This window comes from Tupaia chinensis, unplaced genomic scaffold (assembly GCF_000334495.1).
Source record: "Tupaia chinensis unplaced genomic scaffold, TupChi_1.0 Scaffold138441_1, whole genome shotgun sequence".
Lineage (NCBI taxonomy): Eukaryota > Metazoa > Chordata > Mammalia > Scandentia > Tupaiidae > Tupaia > Tupaia belangeri.
In genome coordinates this window covers 601179-621113 of record NW_006198338.1, presented here as the reverse complement: position 1 = coordinate 621113, position 19935 = coordinate 601179, and the positions used below count along the sequence as shown (strand labels likewise).

The window sequence follows — 19935 nt, the reverse complement described above, 5'->3', positions numbered from 1 at the left end:
TCACATTCTGTCTGCCTTATCCTCCACTGTGACAAGGAATGTCACTGGTCACAGCCTTCAGGGACACTTCTTAGCACTTGGCACAAAGCCTGAAACTTCAATTACCGTCGCCATACGGGGATGGGGTGGGGGGTCTCTTGGAGGAGCCTGTGGCTGGAGGCAAGCTTCACAGATGTGGCAGCAGAAGGTTCCCTGGGGCCTGGACAACTCCGCAGACCCAGCTGCCTGGACACAGGGACCCTCTTGGCCTCTCTTGAGCTCACCCGGCCGTGCCAAAGGGGCCCCATTTCAGACATGGCTTTGCCCAGACAGCTGTGCTGACGGGTCTCCCCGTCCCCCTTGCCTTTTCTCGCAGTGCGGGCAGCACCAGGCGGTCCTGCAGCTCGTGTGCAGCTTCATGGAGCGCACCTTCATGGCCACCCCCTCCTCCGCCCGCGTGGCCACGGAGCTGGGCTACCTCTTCATCCTGCACAGCCAAGTGAAGGAGGCATCCTCGTGGTACATGAAGGCCATGAAGCTGGACGAGAACAGTGTGGCGGTTCTGACAGGTCTAGGCGGGGCGGGCCAGAGGGTGGGCGCCGGGAGCCACCCAGGGTAGCCTTCCCAGGGCCGGAGGAGGGGTGGGGGTACATTCTCCCCAAAGGGTGCGAGGTCGCAGGTGCAGTGTGGGACGGGGCATCTTTTCATGAGAGATGATCGCCATCTGACCTCGGTGTCCACACTCTAATTCCCCTGGAAGACTGACAGCCCGAACCTCATACTCAGCAGGCCCGCAGGCCGGTGTTGGAGACAGCCCTCCTCCCCACGCCCATGCAGTCTCTGGACTCACCTCGGTTGACCTTCGCTCTGCAGGTCCTGCAGCTGAAAGGCCACCGGAGTGGTCTGGGGAGTTGCACTTCCCTCTCTGACCAGACGCGTTAGTTATCCTTTCTATAAACGTCAAATGAACTTTTCAGAGCCTTATTTTCATTTTATACCTGTTTGAAAAATCCTTAGTATCTGGGAACCAGCAGTTAATGGCTATGGCTATGTCGCTGGACTCCCACGTAGTCGACCGCGGTTCGTGTCCCGGACCCTGTGGCTTAAAACTCACGCTGGGCGCGTGTGCGTGCGTGCCCAAGATCCCAAGAGGAGAATGGAGGAGGAGGGATTGCGGCGTGGCCATCCCCCCTGGGGGGTGATTTCTCGCTTTCTGTCTCTATGTCTCTCTCTGTCTGGTGAGCGCACGCACCCTATAGTGAAAATCTCTCCAAAAAATAAAAATATAAAAAATTTTTAAAAATTTTTTTAAAAAAATCCTTAGTATCTGATGAATCCTGAGTTAGCAATGTTTCGTTTGGGCTAAAGATTTTGTCCCAGGGGCCAGCAGGTGGCGTGGTGGTTAAGGCGCTAGATATTCCTACATGACGGACCATGGTTCAAGTCCCAGGCCTGGTGGCTTGCTTTCCCACTTTCTCTCTCTGTCTCTCTGGTCAAATTAAAATAAATGAATGAATAAATTAAAAAGTTAAATTGAAAAAAAAAAACTTGTCCCAGAGTACATGCAGTCACAAGATAGAAATAACAAGAGAGAGCGAGACATCGCCCCCCCTCCCCAAGAGGCATGGTATTGCCACAATCCCTTCTCCATTTCTCCCTCCTGTAAGGATTTTGGGCATGCACATCTGCCCAGCATGTTTTTCAAACTGCTGGGTCTGGGATTCGAACCTCATAGTCAATCCTTTGTGATGCAGCTGCCTTAACCACCAGGCTACCAGTGGCCTATTTCTCTCTAAAATCTAGGCTCCTCATATGTATAGCATGACTGTGAGAGTGGTTGATCTCGACTTTTCTGGTTCAACAGGTCAAGCTGACCCCCAGATCCATTCCTCCCTGTGATTCCAAATCCCACAAAAATAACAAAAGGCATTTTTTTTTCTTATTTCTTATTTCTTTATTAATTTATTAATTAATTTATTTTTAGGTTTTTGCTATTGGGTATTTGTACTCACTGGAGAGAGAGAGAGACAGAGAGACAGAGAGAGGGAAAATGAGAAATCACCCCCCAGGTGTGATGGCCACACCACAATCCCTTCTCCTCCATTCTTCTCTTGGGATGTTGGGCACGCATGCACACGTGCCAAGCATGATCTCTCAGCCACTGAGTCTGGGGCTCAAACTCTCAAACTGTTGTCAGCCATGTGGGAGTTCAGAGCCATAACCACCACGCCACCTGCTGGCCTGAAACCCTTTTTTTTTATTTTTATTTATTTTTTAAATTTAAAAAAATGTTTTGAGAGATTTTTTTTCTAGAGGGTGTGCCAGAGAGACAGACAGAGAGAAATCATCTCCCAGGGGATGGGGGGGGGGGTTTTTTTATCCCTTCTCCTCCATTCTTCTCTTGGGATTTTGAGCATGCATGCACATGTGCCCAGCATAAGTTTTAAGCCACCGGGTCCAGGACTCGAACCCGAACCACTTCCACATAGTGGTTGACTATGTGGAAGTCCAGCAATGTGATCATTATGCCATCTGCTGATCCCAAGACATTTTTAAAGGTAGTGAGTCTTGAAGCAGCTGGTGGCTTGGTGGTTAAGGTAGCTGACTCCCACATGGCCAACTGTACTGTCTGAGTCCTGCACCCAGCGACTTGAAAAATACTCCAAGTGTGTTTGCATGCATGCCCCAAATCCCCAGAGGACAATGGAGGAGAAGGGCCTGCACAGTGGCCATCCTTGTAGGGGAGTGCTTCCCCCCCTCTCTCTGGCAAGCACACACACCCTCTAGTAAATCAATAAAACAACACCAACAACAAACTAGCATGAGTCCATTGCAGAAACTGGGAAAGTGACCTTCCTCAGACCAGGAACTAGGGAGAACTTTCCATTTGTAAATGATGTAAGGCAAGTGGTATCAAACTTGTGGAAAGGTGGAGATCCTAAGCAGCTCTAGCAAGGTCTAAGGGAGCACAGGCAGAGAGGGGTCAGCTAACGAGACAAGCACGCCCGGCCTCGTGGATGAGGCTTAGTGCCGTTCACTGGAGCTCACCCCACCTGGCTGACCACTGTACGAACCTCGCCCTAGTGCTTAGAAAAGCACGCCAGGCATGCGTGAGTGCATGCCCCAAATCCCGACAGGATGGAGAAATGGAGAAGGGACTGTGGCACGACCTCGCCCCACTAGGGGGCGCTTTCTCTCTGCCTCTCTTTCTCTCTCTCTGACAAATGCACAAGCCCTCTGGCAATAATTAGTTAATTAATAAAAAAGAAGTGAGTAGGGCCAGCTCTGTGGCCTTGTGGTTAAGGCAACCAGATCTTACATGGCCAACCACATGGTTCAAATCCCGACCTCACAGTTCGAGAAACATGGTGGATATAGGATGGCTACATGGAATCCGATTCTGTGTGTGTGTGTGTGTGTGTGTGTGTGTGTTTTAAACCCACTGGCATGCTATTATGTGTTAATATAAATATAGAAATATGTCTGAGTTGTATGTACCTGGATACATACATTAATAACACATATAAATACTTACAAAAATGTTCGAAGGAGGAACTAGCAGTTAGCGTAATGGCCATGTTGCTGGACTCCCATGTAGTCAACCGCGGTTCGAGTCCCGGACCCGGTGGCTTAAACTCATGCCAGGCCCGTGTGCGTGTGTGCCCAAGATCCCGAGAGGAGAATGGAGGAGAAGGGATTGCGGCGTGGCCATCCCCCCTGGGGGTGATTTCTCGCTTTCTATCTCTCTGTCTCTCTCTGACTTTCTGGCAAGCGCACATGCCCTATAGCAAAAACCTCTCCAAAAAAAAAAAAAAAAGTCTATGAGACATTGGGAAAGATTTCCTGATGGACTGCTGGCTCTGCCCTGGCACTGGGGCCTCACCTTCACTCTGTCTCATTTACAGGGGTCATCTGGTGCCAGATCTTACAGGGTCACCTGGAGGAGGCTGCAAACCAGCTGGAGTTCCTGAGGGAAGTACAGCAGTCCCTGGGCAAGTCCAAGGTCAGAGCTCCCTGGAGGCATGGATCGCTCCCCCACCCCCCATGCTGTGTCCAATTGGAAGCAGCCCAGGCAGCCTGGGCCTCCATTTACCCATGCCCATCAGTTCTGCCCAGGCCGGCGTGGATGCCAAGGCTCGGGCCTCTCTCCTGCAGGTTCTAGTTTTCCTCCAAGCCCTTCTGGCATCCAAGAAGCACAAGGGGGAGCAGGAAGCCACGGCACTCCTGACTGAGGCGGTGGAGCTCCATTTCTCCCACATGCAGGGCCTGGCCCTGGGCTGCGAGTACTTTGAGAAGCTGGACCCCCTCTTCCTGGTCCTCATTGCCAAGGAGTACTTGTTCTTCTGCCCCAAGCAGGTAGGGGAAGGTCTGTCTTCGTGGCAGGAGTCTGGGCCACAGGTTTGGATGGTGCCCACCCCGAGAACAGGGGCAGGGACATTACTGGGCCAGCCACCAGTCTGGACTGGGCCTTGGGCCATCGGGGAGCCCAGCGCCTTTCAGACTTGAACGCACAACACACGAATCACCTGGGAGGTTGTCCCAGCGTAGGGCCTGACTCCACAGGGAGGGCCCAAAGCTTAAATGTCCAGCAAGCCCACAGTGACGTTAATATGGCCAGTCCAGAGACCACGCTTGGGGGAGCAGAGCCGCGGCCCATCCCCTGCCTTTATCTAGACTAGAACCCGGCTCCCTTTCACCCAGAAGCGTTCACCTTGACTGGCCCGTCCTGCTCTCCCAGCCAGTCAGGATTCCCTGTGGTAAAGGGTCATATTTCCACACATGCTAATACCCTTCCAGGGCCACGTAAGGAGCCGGCCAACAAATACCGATCGAGTGCCCTGCTGAGTGTGCCAGGCACCGTTTTAGGTGCCCGGAGCCAACCCCCATTCTCTGGGCTCATGCTCCGGCCTGCAGCGCTACAGCGTGGATAATCAGTGTGCAGTAAAGGAAGCTTCCTTTGCTGCAAATGTCTTCTGAGAACTCAGGAGCCTTTTTTAGAAGGGGGATAATTAGGGCCAGCTCTGTGGCCTGGTAGTTAAGGCAACCAAATTCCACATGGCCGGAACCAGCAGTTAGCGTAATGGCTACGTCCGTCGCTGGACTCCCATGTAGTCGACTGCGGTTCGAGTCCCAGACCCGGTGGCTTAAACTCAACGCCGGGAGCATGTGTGTGTGTGTGCCCAAGATCCCGAGAGGAGAATGGAGGAAAAGGGATTGCGGCATGGCCACCCCTCTGGCGGGGTGATTTCTCGCTTTCTGTCTGTCTCTCTCTGTCTGTCTGGCGAGCACACACTCCCTATAGCAAAAACCTCTACAGAACAACAACAACAAAAATGCCACATGGCCAGCTGTGTGGTTTGAGTCCCAGATCAGGTGCGTGCGTGTGCACACGTATGTGCAAAATCCCCACAGGGCAGAGAGAGGGATGGAGAAGGGATGGGACTGCAGGGGGACCCTTCCCCGTGTGGTGGGGCTGGGGAGCTCTCCTCTCTCGCTCTCTCTCTGGCCTGCACATGTGCCCTCTAGTGAAAACAAAGACCAGGCCAGACCACACAGCCCTGCCGTGTTCCTCCAGCCTCGCTTGCCGGGCCAGGTCGTGTCTCCACTGCTGAAGCAAGTCGCGGTGATCTTGAACCCTGTGGTCAAAGCCCTGCCGGCCCTGATCAGCCCCCTGTATGTGATGGCTCAGGTCAAATATCTCTCAGGTGAGCCGGGACGGCCTGGCAGCCTGGTGGGGCCTTGCGTCTTCCCTCAGCTGTTCAGCTGTGCAGACACTGGGTGGGGCTTCCACCCTGGGTTTATGTCCAGGGCTCCCTGCCTGGGATTCCTTACACACGTGTGCATATGTGTGTGTGTGCACACGTGTACACGCCTCTCCTTGCCAGACCTGGCCACTCCTTCTGGTCTCCCTGTTGCCTTGCTGACCCTCCTCACCAGGAGGGGTCTCTCCCACCCAGGCCTCCTGCAGACGAGTTATCTGGTCACGGAACTTCCAGGATACAGTAATACGCAAAACAAGCTCGAATCTCCTCAGGGAGCTTGCCTGTTAGTAAGAGAAGTCGGGGAACAGCTAAGATGTTGTGTCGTTCCTTGTAGCCTGGTCATGCTGAGGACATAACCATTGCAGGGCAAAGGCTGCGGGGAGCGGAGGGGTGTTCACAGGCTGTCAGGAAAGGCCTCCCTGTACCTATGGGCTCTGGGAACCTCTGGGGGCCTGGGCAGTGGCCTTCTAGCTTCTCCCACTGAAAGGCCCAGGCCCTGGAGAGAGAGGGAAACAGGGATAACGCTCCCTGGGCACCCAGTCGTCCTCTCCCCCCAAGTACTCTATCCCCATGGCCTGTCCCTGCCATCCTGTCTTCCTGAAAACCAGCCCATCTGGGTGCTCTGGGGCTTCAGAAGGATCTAGAATACTGTGGCCATGGATCTGTCCTCTGCACGGTTTTCTGGAGTTTGGAGTCTGCAGAGAACTCTCCTGTCCACACCCTCCACCCTAGGTGCATCAGGGCCTGAGGTTTACCAGAAGCTTCAAGGTCTCCTGGGTGCAAGGGCAGGGCACACCCCCTAGGGGCGCTGGCGGCTGCCAGCAAGTTTGGTCCCAAAACAAGATCTTCAGCTGCTTAGACTGCCATGGTAACCTATTCACATGTCCACAAGCATACAGAAAAGAAGCAGGGAGTTTGGGACCCAGAAACAAGTGCACCCCACCTGCCAGGTCCTGAGCCAAGCAGGAGCTGTTGAAGGACCTGGCTGCAGAGGGAGTAGGATCCCTAACAACTTCCCAGACCCACCCCTAGGCTGCCACTACAACCCTGTAAGTGCCAGCCTGGGTGCAGGGGGATCCCTTTAGCCCCCACGTGCCAGGGGAGGGGGTTCAGAACTGAGGCTCAGGGTCCCGATGGGCCTAGATTTCAATGCCAGTGTCCCTTCCAGGTTGAGCAGCTCACATCCCTGGAGCCCTGGAGTCCCACCTCTGCAAGGCGAGAATAATCATCGTAATTCCAATCTTGCAGAGTTGGGCAGATATTAAGTCTGAAACAGTTTGCTGTGTCCAGCAGAGAGCAGGTGCTTCCTAACATGTGGCTGTCGCGCTGCTGTTGTTATTAGGTTTTGCTCTGTGGTTAAGCTCTGGGATATTGAGACCTTCATGTTCCCTGAGCTTCCAGATGGAGCGGTGGAGGGACTTAACCGTCTCCCCGAGGGTTCCAGAGGGCATGGCACTGAGGTTTGAGTTGCCTGCCTGTTGTCTGGGTCAAGGTACAAACTGGTTTTCATTTTCGGAAGGAACCTCTGAGTGAGAAGGAACAGAACTGGGTGACAGGACGCTCTGCCTCTCCATGTTGGGGCTCGGGAGTCCCCGTGGATCCCTGCATGTACAGTTTGGTTGGTTATTTCCAGGAGAGCTGGAGAATGCCCAGAGCACCCTGCAGCGTTGCCTGGAGCTGGACCCCACCTTCGTGGACGCCCACCTCCTCATGGCCCAGATCTACCTGGCTCAGGGCAACTTTGCCATGTGTTCCCACTGTCTGGAGCTGGGGGTCAGCCACAACTTCCAGGTGGGGATCCTCTGCACCCCAAAGCCCAGCGAGCGGCAGCCCCTGCTATCTTGGGAGAGTAGCCCTGGCGCCTCCCCGAATCCCTCAGACCCTCCCACGGGCCCAAGGGCAGGGTGGCTCAGTGGGCTCCGGGGGCTTTATGCTGTGTGACCCAGCTCAGAGCAGGGTGCTCAAGGGGAGCCCACTCTCGGCTCTGCTTCTCCTAGGTCCGAGATCACCCCCTCTACCACTTTATCAAGGCCAGGGCCCTCAGCAAGTCTGGAGACTATGCAGAGGCCATAAAGACACTGCAAATGATCACGAAAGTGCCGACTCTGAAGACAGAAGGGGGCAAGAAGTCCCGCAGGCCCTCCTTGCAGCCCAGCGAGCGGGTGTCTGTCTTACTGGAACTGGCCGACGCCCTCCGGCTGAACGGGGAGCTGGTAAGAAACACCTGCCCTTCTCTGGGGCCTGGTCCTGCAGAGGCCCCGCGGAGGCCTGAGGGTCTACCCAGTAGATTCCAGTCACATCGTAATTTTTTTTTAATCCCCAATTTTTATTTTTATTTTTTATTTGTATTTCTTTCTTTCTTTTTTTGGAGAGGTTTTTGCTATAGGGCGTGTGCGCTCGCCAGACGGACAGAGAGAGACAGAGAGACAGAAAGCAAGAAATCACCCCCCAGGGGGGATGGCCACGCTGCAACCCCTTCTCCTCCATTCTCCTCATGGGATCTTGGGCACACACGCACACGCTCCTGGCGTGAGTTAAAGCCACTGGGTCTGGGACTCAAACCGCGGTCGACTACATGGGAGCCCAGCGACATAGCCATTACGCTAACTGCTGGTCCATATTTTTATTTAAAAGTGATTTTTAAGTTGGGCCAGATCTCACACAGACAATCATGATTAAAATCTCAGCCCCCACAGCTTGAAAAACACACTGGGCACGTGTGTGTGTGCGTGCGCGTGCGTGCGCCCCAAATCCCAGCAGATGGAGGAATGAAATAGAAGGAATTTTAGCATGCCCATGCCCCATAGCAGGGGGTGGAGGGTTACGTTTTCCCCCTCTTTCTCTTTCTCTTTCTCTCTGGCATGCGCATACATCCTCTGCCAGTAAAAACAAATTTATTCAGGGCCAGCAGGTGGCGTGGTGGTTATCTGACTCCAATCTGAGTGTCAAACCCTCTAGCTCACTTTCTCACTTCCCCTCTCCCTCTCTCTCTCTCTCTCTCTCACTCTCATCCACACACAGTCCCTCTCTGATCAAATTAAAATAAATAAATAAATAAAGTTAAATAAAATAATTCTTAAAAAAACACATTTATTTATTTATCTATTTTACATTCATTCACTGTATATCATTGCAGCTTACAAAGTGAGTTTTCCCATCCAGAATACACTGGATAGTGTCTCAATCAAATATATTACCATACATGGTATCTTCAACAGGTTATTTTCCATTTCTTGTTTCTTATATATGAAAAGAAATTTTATTTTTAAATTATGATTCCTTGGGACCAGCAGTTGGTATAATGGCTATGTCGCTGGACTTCCATGTAGTCAACCACGGCTCAAGTCCTGGACCCGGTGGCTTAAACTCACGCTGGGCACATGTGCGTGCGTGCCCAAGATCCCAAGAGGAGAATGGAGGAGAAGGGATTGCAGCATGGCCATCCCCCCTGGGGGGTGATTTCTCGCTTTCTGTCTCTCTGTCTCTCTCTTGTCTTTCCGGTGAGCGCACGTGCCCGATAGCAAAAAAAAGTCTCAAAAAAATAATAAATAAATAAATTATGATTCCTGGCTTACACACAATCATTGTACCTGTTTGTGGGCTACAGTATGGATTTCCAAAGCGTGCATCTAGTGTGTGATAATGAAATCAGAGGCATAGTCCTAGCCACCTTCCTCAGCACCGAACACTACCTAGTGCTATCTGCATTTGGTAAGTTCTATAAGCTTTGGGGAGGAGGGGCAGAGCAGGCACAGAACGGCCAGCGACTTGCTTCCTCCGCTGCTGGTCTATAGTTTTATATCGATTCCACTCGTCGACTCGCATTCTTCTGTCCTAAAAATCTGGAGCACTTCGTGGATTTGCCTGTCCTCTTGTGCAGGGGCCACGCTAGTTTCGCCTGTATCATTCCAGGTTTACGTGCTGCTGAAGCAAGCACGGGCCATGATCTTTATGAACTGTGTCCTCTTGGAGTTGTGCAAGATACCGCCTGCTCAGCTGTAAGAGACAGCCCCAGGGCCTTGGGAAGTCTGGCTGGGCAGAGGCAGGAAGGCCGCCGTCTGCCTTCCCAGGGGTAATCTGGAAAAAGGGGAGCATAGAGACAGGGAAAGGCCTAGGGGAGCTGGGCATCACCGGCCTCGGGCCTCACCTGCTCATAGCGAGGGGTTTTCCAGGACCATCTCTGTGATCCACCCACGCGAGGGCCTTCAGCCTCCTCCTGTGATGCTCCTGCTGGAGAGTGACCTACCCCATGAGCCCTTTTGTCCTTAGAGATGAAAACTGCCTTGTGGGCAAAGATGGCAACGCGGAAGGATGTTTATTGTACTTACCTTCCTTCAGTCTTTAGCCCAAAGCAGGAAAGAACAAGATGTGTCCTTTTCTTTTTTTTTAAGAGAAAATTATCTATTCAATTTTATTCATTCATTCATTCATTTTAATTTGACCAGAGAGAGACAGAGAAGAGGGAAAATGGGAAAGCAAGCCGCCAGGTCCAGGACTCGAACCATGGTCGGCCATGTGGGAGTGTCCGGCACCTTAACCACCACGTCACCTGCTGGTCTCCTGAGATGTGTCTTTAGGTCTCACATAGGGAAGAATCTTGAAGAGACTTTGAGCTGCTAAGGAGCAAGCAGGCTCTTATAATTGGGGTTCCTATACCCCCATGCTAGCTGGGCACCTTCCCTTGTCATCCAAGAACGGTAGACAGATTTTAAAGGAGCTTCTCTCTCTCTTCTGCCTCGGAGCTGTCCTCACACCGCAGTCCACCCACATCATCGGCAGTCTGGCTCTTGGGCGTGCACGCACGTGCCGGCCCACCCGGGACCTTCCCTCGTCGGCCCAGCTGCCGTCCTGCTGTGTCACGGTCCAGTCTTGACGTGGGCCGTTTCGTCCTTGCCTTCTGTGTGGCAGGACTGTTCCTGGTTGAGCCCGGCTCTGTCTCCATGTTTCATTCCTCTCCCAGGGCAGACTGGGAAGGGGGGGTTACTGTAAGTTCCCCAGAAGTTTGTATTTATTGATTGATTGATTGATTGATTGATTTTAGATTTTTTGCTATCGGATACATGTGCTCACCAGAGAGAGACAAAGAGACAGAAAGTGAGAAATCACCTCCTGAAGGGGACAGCCAAGCCTCAATCCCTTCTCCTCCCCCATTCTCCTCTTGGGATCTTGGGCACGCACACACACACACACACCCGGCATGAGTTTTAAGCCACCAGGTCCAGGACTCGAACCGTGGTCAACTATGTGGGAGTCCAATGATGTAACCCCCATGCCATCTCTTGGGTCCCCCCGCCCAGAGAAAGTGGAAGTGTTGCCAGGCCGCCCCGATGACACCAGAGGACAGCCTGTGCCCTGTGTTCTAGCATGAGGCCACCAAGGTCGTGCAGGATGCCATCAATGAGTTTGGCGGCACGCCGGAAGAGACCCGCCTCACCCTCGCCAACGCAGACCTGGCGCTGAGCAAAGGCAACGCGGACCTGGCGCTGAGCGTGCTGAGGGGCGTCTCTCCCAAGCAGCCCTGCTACACCGAGGCCAAGGAGAAGATGGCCAGCATCTACCTGCAGACCCGCAAAGACACCCGTCTCTACATCGGCTGCTACCGGTAAGTCCAGGCCGGGCCATGGCAGCTTCCTCTCCGATGGTGTCTTAGGGAGTGTTTCTCTCCACCTGGGTCTGCAGAACGTGTCCTCGGGGTTTATCTGATGAAGGAATAGGCCTTCCCTTGTGGTAGGAGGTGAGCGTGCTCCACTCATAGCCTGGTGGTTAAGGGAGCCAGAGCCCACGTGACCGACTGTGGTTGGAATCCCAGCCTCAGTGGCTTACAGAACACGCTGGGCCCACATGCGTGCATGCCCCCAACCCCAAGGGGGTGGAGAAATGGAGGAAAAGGGGTAGCACTGTGACCAGACCCAGCAGGGGTACTTTCTCCCTCCGTCTGCCTTTCTCCTGGCAAACACGCGTGCCCTCTGACAATTAAGAAAAAAAAAAGAGGGACCAGCAGGTGGCGTAGTGGTTAAGGTGCTGGACACTCCCACATGGCTGACCACGGTTTGAGTCCCGAACCTGGTGGTTTGCTTTCTCACTTTCCTTCTCTCTGTGTGTCTGTCTTTCTCTGGTCAAATGAAAATGAATGAATAAATTAAATAAATAATCTTTTTAAAAACTTTAAAAAGAAAGAAAGAAAGAAAAGAAAAAGAAGAACCAGCAGAGGGTGTAACGGTTACACCACTGGACTCTCACATAGTTGATCACGGTTCGAGTCCCAGACCCAGTGACTTGAAACTTACACCAGGTGTCCATGTGTGCATGCCCCAAATGCTAAGAGCATGGAGAAGGGATTGCAGCATGGCCATTCCCCCCAGAGGGTGATTTATATATATCTATCTCTCTGTCTACTCTGTCTCTCCAGCGAGCACACATGCCCTATAGCAAAAATCTTTCTCAAAAAAAAAAAAAGGAAGAAAGAAAAAGAATTTGAGTGTGGTTAAGTACGGCTGCTCATGGAAAGGTTCTGGGAACACAGAATCAGCTGGACCCTGCTTGGCCGTCCTGCCCCCTCCTCATGCAACTCACACTCAGGGGACCCTGTGGGCCTGGTTCCTAGAAGAGGTACAGAAGGAACCACATGGGACATTCCGCTCTGGCCCCTGGCGCCACCTGTTCTTGTGGGAATGTCCGTGACTCAGGTGTGGCCGATGTGGATGAAGGTCAAGCGTGGAGTGTGGGGTCCGAAGCCTCCAGCTACTGTCCCTGCATGATTTGGTGGCGAAAGTGCTACTCGTGTGCCTTCTGAATACCGTCTTCAGGCAAAACCTCATCCAGGTCGTTTCTTCTCCCTCTTCTTCTCCCTCTCCCTCTCCTTCTCTTCTCCTTCTTCTAAAAATTCTCCTGAGTGCGGCTGGCTGGTGGCATGGTGGTTGAGGCACTGGATCCTCATGGCCAGCTGCAGAGTTTGAGTCCCAGACCCAGCAGATTGAAAAGCATGCCAGGTGTGTGTGTGTATGTGCCCAAAACCCCGGAGGAGAGGGGATTGCGCTGTACCACCTATAGGGGGGTGCTTTCTCACTCTCTCTCTGTCTCTCTCTGGTGAGTGCATGCACCCTCTAGCAAATTTTCTTTAAAACATTGCCTAAGGGTATGTGTGTTCACCAGAGAAAGAGACAGACAGAGATGTAAAGCACCCCCCCCCAGCGGGGCGTAGTCATGCCGCAGTCCCTACTCCTCCATTTTTTAAGATTTTTAAAATTTTAACTTTATTTATTTATTCATCTATTTATTTATTTTAATTTGACCAGAGAAGGACAGTGTGTGTGTGTGTGTGTGTGTATGTGTGTGTGAAAGCAAGTCACCAGGTCTGGGACTCGAACCATGGCTAGCCATGTGGCAGTCCAGCACCTTCAACCACCACACCACCTGCTGGCCCCCTTCCTCCTCCATTTCTGTCGGGATGTGGGGTACGTGTGCACATGTGCCCAGCATTTTTTCCAAGCTGCCAGAGCCAGGATTGGAACCGCATGATTGGCCATGGGGCAGTTAACTACCGGGGCCATGGGGCAGCCCCATCCAGGCCATTTCAAGGTGGTACTGAAGGTGCTGGGAGCAGGGGAGGCTATCTGGCAGGAAGGAGCCCGTGGACAGGAGGGCGGCATGGGCAGGTTGGAGATTTAGAAAGAGCAGTGTGGGGGCCGGCAGGTGATGTGGTGGTTAAGGGCGCTGGATTCCCACATGACCAACCATAGCTCAAGTCCCAGACCTGGCAGCTTGCTTTCTCACTTTCCCTTTCTCTCTCTCTGTCTGTCTCTGGTCAAATTTAAAAAAATAACAATAATAACAAATGGAATTAAATAAATAAATCTTAGAAAAGAAAAGAAGAAGAGAAAGAGCAGTTGCTACTTGCCCCTCTCCCTCCCCACATTAGCTACAACCAGTGCAGCTTCTCAGGGACTGGAGAACATTACGTTGAGTTGCTATTTAGCAGCCAAAGACGTCCCATCCATGACAGGGGTCTGCATCAACAGGGCCAGGTGGAAACTCTGACCCTGGTCCCATGGCAGAGGAAAGCCTGCCCAAGGGCGCTAGCACATGCCTCACGCATAGTGGGTCTTCAGCCAGCACGTGCCCCACGCACAGTGGGTCTTCAGCCAGCACGTGCCCCACGCACAGTGGGCCTTCAGCCAGCACGTGCCCCGCGCACAGTGGGCCTTCAGCCAGCACGTGCCCCGCGCACAGTGGGTCTTCAGCCAGCACGTGCCTCGCGCACAGGGGGTTTTCAGTAAGTACCGGATGATGAATGCATGGACGTCAGCCAGGATGGAGTTGGGGAAGAGAAAGAGATGGATTCAGAAACACAAGGGGCGCACAGGCCTGAGGTACGGCGTTGGCTTATTCTTGCAGGGAGCTGTGTGAACACCTGCCTGGCCCCCACACCAGCCTGCTACTGGGCGATGCGCTCATGAACATTCAGGAGGTAAGCGAGGGGCCTCCCAGCCTGGCCTGCTGCCCCCCACCCGAGTCCCGTTTCTGCAGAAGAGCAGAAGGGAAGGCCTTCTGACGTTTTCTCACAGCCCGAGAAGGCCCTGGAGGTCTACGACGAGGCCTATAGAAAGAACCCACACGATGCCTCCCTGGTGAGCAGGATCGGCCAGGCTTACGTGAAGACCCACCAGTACGCCAAAGTGAGCGGGGCCGGGGCGGGGAGGCTGGGGCGGCCACAGGGAGTGGAGGAGGGTGCAGAGCGGGGAGCCTGGACGGGCATGGACAGCCACTTCCACCACAGCCCTGTGCCAGCCAGGGGGCCTTTTCCCCTTGGGCTTCTACTCCTGGAGCGGCACACTGGCATTGCAGTCACTGGGGAGCGTTGTGTCAGGCACCAGAGTGCAGAACCAGACCCAAGGCCACTATTTCCCGTGTGCGTGAAGGCCATTAATTATTACGAAGCCGCCCAGAAGATCAGCGGGCAGGACTTCTTGTGCTGCCACCTGGCCGAACTGCTCCTGAAGTTAAAGAAGTTCAGCAAAGCCGAGAAGGTTCTGAAGCAGGCCTTGGATCATGACTCCGGTGGGTGAGACAGCCTCCGAGCTCACTTCTGGCCTTCGGAGCAGTCACCCTGTCCCTCTCCCTCCCCCCGTTAGCTGGGGTCCTGCCCCTCCAGAACACTAATGCGAGTTTCCATTTAGGAGCCGATGACATCCCCTCCATGACGAATGATGTTAAGTGCTTGCTTTTGCTGGCGAAGGTTTACAAGAGCCATAAAAAAGAAGACGTGATAGAGACTCTAAACAAGGTAATCCACAAGGAGACTTGATCTGGCACTTCCCGGTGGGGGCTGAAGAGGAATGAAAGGGCCGTGAGTCTGGAAGGCCTCAGCCCACTTCACAAGAGAGGGCCCACCAGTTACGCCCCTGACCTCCACCCTCTGCCCATTCCTTGATGCTTCGGTGATGGCTCACCGCAGTGCTCAGAGCTGGGCTAGGAGGCAGGAAGGAAGGCCGTGCTGTTGTCCTCCCGGACGCTGGTGGCAACAATGACGATGACAAAGCCCCCGTGCTTCTGAAAGCTCTCTGCCAGGCCCTGTGCTGCATGTTTGCTTTCTTAACTTCATTCTCACGGTGGTTCGCTGAGATAAGCACTGTGCTTGTCCCATAGAGCAGATTTCTCATCCCACTCGCCTCAGAGAGGTTAAGAAATGTGCCCAGGGCTGGCCCCATGGCACAGCAGTTGGGAGCTGTGCAGAAGGGGATGGATCTGGCTGAATGCAGTTTGAATCCTGGCCTAGTGGCTTGGGAGGCGTGCCAGGTGCATGCGTGTGCTTGCCCAAATTCCCGACAGAGGGAGGGATGGAGGAGGGAGGATTGCAGTCATCATGTCCCACGGAGGGTGCATTCTCTCTCTCTCTCTCTCTGGAAATTGCATGTGCCTTCTTGAAATAGGGGGGAAATAAAGGAAAGAAAGAAAAAAAAAATGTGTCCCAAGTCAAGTACAGTCATTCCTTCATATCCACAGGTGATCGGTTCCTTTTTATTTTTCTCGGACAGATTTTAGCCATAGGGCGCGTGCGCTCGCCAGAAAGTCAGAGAGAGAGACAGAGAGACAGAAAGTGAGAAACAACCCCCGCCACCCCCGGGGGATGGCCACACTGCAGTCACTTCTCCTCCATTCTCCTCTCCTCTCGGGATCTTGGGCACACACACACACACACGCACCCAGCGTGAGTTTTAAGCCACCAGGTCCAGGAGTCAAACCGCGGTCACCTACATGGGAGTCCAGCAACATAGCCATTACGCCAACTGCTGGTCCCTGGTTCCTTTTTTTAAAAAGAATTATTTAATCTAATTTTATTCATTGTCATTATTATTATTATTTTGAAGTTGACCAGAGAGAGACAGAGAGAATAAAAATGAGAAAAGCAAGCTGCCAGGTCCAGGGCTTGAACCGCAGTCAGCCTTATAGGAGTCCAACTGTCCTAATCACCACGCCACTTGCTGGCCCCAGTTGGTTACTTTATTTATTTATTTTTTTGGAGAGGTTTTTGCTGCAGGGCATGTGCACTCACCAGAAAGACAGAGAGAGACAGAGAGACAGAAAGCGAAAAATCACCCCCCAGGGGAAATGGCCACGCCGCAATCCCTTGTACTCCACTCTCCTCTTGGGATCTTGGGCACGCACGCACATGCGCCCGGCATGAGTTTAAGCCACCAGGTCTGGAACTTGAACCACGGTCAACAAGAGTCCAGCGATTTAGCCATTATGCCAACTGCTAGTCCCAATTAGTTCTGTTTTTTAAAAGTTATTCCCAGGGGCCAGCCGATGGCATGTGGTTGAGGCGCTAGACTCCCACATGACCGACTGTGGTTTAAGCCCCGGACCTGGCGTCTTGCTTTCTCTCTCTCTCTTTCTGGTGAGTGCACGTGCCCTATAGCAAATTAAATAATAATAATCATGAATAAAATGAAATCTTTAAAAGAATGTCATCTCCAGATTGCTTTGACACCTAATATAATGTAAATGCTATATAAATATCAATAGCTGTTGTTCGGTATTTTATTTATATTATTTTTACAATCGCATATGTTGTTTTTTTTTATTTCTTTTCTTTCTTTTATAAAATACTTTCCATCTGCGGTTGGTTGAGTCCGTGGATGCGGAATTTGCGGGTACAGAGGCCAACTTGACTCGCGAGTGGTGGAGCTGGGATAGACAGGTCTGGCCTGTCCCCGCCTGCGCTCTTTGTCCCTGACTGGGAGCCCCTGGCCGTGCGCATCACCCCCTCCTTGGCGTGTAGCCTCGCACTTGTTCCGGGGCACCTTCTGTAGTTGCAGGGAGAGCCCATTCTCTGACTGCTTGAGCCGATCTGTTCCCTCGCCTCCCCCCACACCCCGTTCCCATTCCTCTGTGTGACCCCGTGGGGTACCAAGTGCTGCTTTGCCCGCTTCCTGAAGGGTAACCCCAGCGTTGTCATTTCCTCTGGCCCCGAGGTGTGGTGTTCACTCATCTGATCATGTTGGATCGTGGGTGTCTGTGAGGACTGCCTCAAATTCCCAGCGGAGCCACGTAGCCAGAAAACACACCTCCATCAAACACACCTACTGTGTGCTCGGTCTAGCCTGTAGGGCAGCTGAAGCAAGCTAGACCTAGTGCCTCAAGGTGGTGGAACCAGGCAAATGGGTCAGGACCGTGACATGCTTGTTCGAGAGCCTCTGCTCTGCTCCAGCCCGGAGGCAGTGCCAGCCTGCCCCCCCCCGTGTCCTCAGCCAGTGACCTCGCTTGTCCAGAGTGACCCAGATTTGCCGAAGGGCACTCGAGATGCCCTTTCCAACACTGCTGGCGCTCTGAAATAAGAGCTTGGGGCTTGTACACGTCGGCGTGTCAGGCTCCGGGTGTCTGATCCTGGCTTTATTGGCTTCTCGAGGCCTTGAACCTCCAGTCTCGGATACTAAAGCGAGTCCCGTTGGAGCAACCAGAAATGATCCCCTCCCAGAAGCAGCTGGCAGCCTTCATCTGCATCCAGTTTGGAGAGCACTACCTGGAAGAGAAGGAGCACGCCAAGGCGCTGTGCTCTTACAGGGATGCCCTCTCCTACGCGCCCACCGACAACACGGTGAGCAGCCTGCACAGGGACCCTGCTCCCGCCCTCCAGGCCCAGCCCCTTGCTCAGCGCCCTGGCCAGGCCCAGGAGCCAGGCCCTCCTCCGGCTCCCTCTGAGGAGCTGCCAGTGTGCAGGACGGGCAGGCCAGCCCACGGCGGCCCAGGATGAGAGCCGGCTGCAGTCCTCGGAGCAAGGCTCATGCTGGGCAGCCACTGTTGGGGGCGCAGGGGGAAGACACTGCCGAAAGTCATGTCTGTCTACCAGCCATTTTCAGGTCCTCCAGGGGGTGGGGAGATGATGAGGGTGGTGGCCGCTTTGGGCACGAACCCAGGCTGAGCTTCTGAAGGGGCTTAAAGTCATGAGGGGCAAGATGTGGTTCCAGGGGAGGGATCCGTGGCCTAGTTTATGCTAAGAGAATGGAAGAAGGGCTTGGTGACCCGTACACTCACTGTTTACTCTCTACTCTTTGAACAGCTACAAATAGGGCCAGCCCCACGGCCGGATGGTTAAGGGAGCCGGATCCCACATGGCCACATGCTTTGAGTCCTGGCCCCGAAGGCTTAAAAAATCTGCCAGGTGCACGTGAGCCCCAAATCCTGAGAGAGTGGAGAGGTGGAGGAGAAGGGATTGTGGTGCGACCACTGCACACTGGGAGGTGCTTTCTCGCTCTCCCTCTCTCACTTTTTGGCAAGCGTGCGCACCCTCTGGCAAAAATAAGTAAGCAAGGGGCCAGTGGGTGGCTTGGCAGTTGGGGCACTGGGCTCCCATATGACCAACCACAGTTCTAGTCCCGGACTTGGCAGCTTGCTTTCTCACGTCTCTCCTGCACCCCCTGCCCCCTATTTCTCTCTGATGAGTGCACATCCCCTATAGCAAATAGGAAAAAAAAGATTAAATAATAAGTGAACAGGTGCCAGGTACTGCGCTAAGCCCTGAAGATGCAGCGGGGCAGCAGGGGGTGGAGAGGAGAGCACCGGCTACCCTGAGCTATGCCATACCTGCCCGTGTTTGGAGCAGGGCACCACTGCCTGAGGCTGGGCACGGCGGGCAGCCTGAAGGATGAGCACGCGGTTGCCAGGCCCGACCTCAGAGGCTAGCTAGTAAGTGTGGGACCAGCAGATGGCATAATAGCTACATCACTGGACTCCCACATGGTCGACCACGGTTCCAATCCCAGACCCAACGGCTTAAAACTCCCTCCAGGCGCATGTGCCTGCATGTTCAAGATCCCGAGAGGAGAATGGAGGAGAAGGGATTGCAGCGTGGCCATCTGCCCTGGGGGGTGATTTCTCGCTTTCTGTCTCTCTGTCTCTCTCTGTCTTTCTGGCAAGCGGATGCGCCCTATAGCAAAAACCTCTGAAAAAAAAAAAAAAATAACACACCTCACTCCAGGCACGTATGTGCCCAAAATCCCAAGAGAATGGAGGAGAAGGGATTGCAGCGTGGCCATGCCCCCTGGGGAGTGTCTCTCTAGCTCTCGCTTCCCGGCGAGTGCATGTGCCCTATAGCAAAAATCTCCCTAAAATAAAAAAAAAAAAAAAAAAAAAAAAAAAAAGACGCATGGCGTGACCGTAGTGCCGATGGCACGGGATGAGGGCCAAGGGCAGTACCTCCCGGGGTGGAGAGGTCCTTCGAAGGCAGAGCCACTGCAGAGACAGGGTGTGAGGGAAAGGGCCGTCCAGGACCGCCCCAGCCTCCCCGAGGTGGGCGCTGCTCAGTCCCTCTTCTGGTCTGGTCCCAGGTGGTACTGGCACTGGCGAGGCTCGACCTGCTCCTGGGGCACCTGGACTTGTGCGAACAGCACTGCGCCATCCTCCTGCAGACTGAGCAGAACCATGAGACCGCCTCCATGGTAGGCGGCCCCAGGCCCCTTCCCGCTCTGTGACTAGACTGGGGGGTGGGGAGCTGCCTCCTCATGCCATGAGCTGGAAGGCCTGGCTGGCCCACCCCAGGGGCGGGGTGTCGTCTCAGGCAGAGAAGCCCTCCTGGACCCTCTCTGCCTTCCGCTGGGAGGGGTGGGACGGCCGGCAGGGGGCAGCATCAACCTCCCTGGCCAGTCTCAGGGGAAGGGGGGAGACTCCCTCCAGGGAAGCCACACCCGCTGCCCCC

The 19935-nt window shown here is 53.8% G+C and overlaps 1 protein-coding gene and 1 pseudogene across 1 annotated transcript in view; one reads left to right on the top strand and one right to left on the bottom strand.

Moving 5' to 3' along the window:
- TTC21A (tetratricopeptide repeat domain 21A) overlaps window positions 1-19935 on the top strand; it is a 51309-nt gene that overhangs the window by 21014 nt on the left and 10360 nt on the right. The window contains exons 9-21 of the mRNA XM_006161346.3: window positions 356-548; window positions 3885-3982; window positions 4135-4335; window positions 5555-5684; window positions 7375-7532; window positions 7739-7954; window positions 11105-11343; window positions 14136-14208; window positions 14306-14416; window positions 14660-14798; window positions 14918-15024; window positions 17650-17838; window positions 19568-19678. Coding sequence (XP_006161408.1) covers window positions 356-548; window positions 3885-3982; window positions 4135-4335; window positions 5555-5684; window positions 7375-7532; window positions 7739-7954; window positions 11105-11343; window positions 14136-14208; window positions 14306-14416; window positions 14660-14798; window positions 14918-15024; window positions 17650-17838; window positions 19568-19678 — 1965 coding nt within the window. The remainder of the gene's footprint in view (window positions 1-355; window positions 549-3884; window positions 3983-4134; window positions 4336-5554; window positions 5685-7374; window positions 7533-7738; window positions 7955-11104; window positions 11344-14135; window positions 14209-14305; window positions 14417-14659; window positions 14799-14917; window positions 15025-17649; window positions 17839-19567; window positions 19679-19935) is intronic.
- On the bottom strand, window positions 9578-9678 carry LOC114004532 (uncharacterized; annotated as a pseudogene).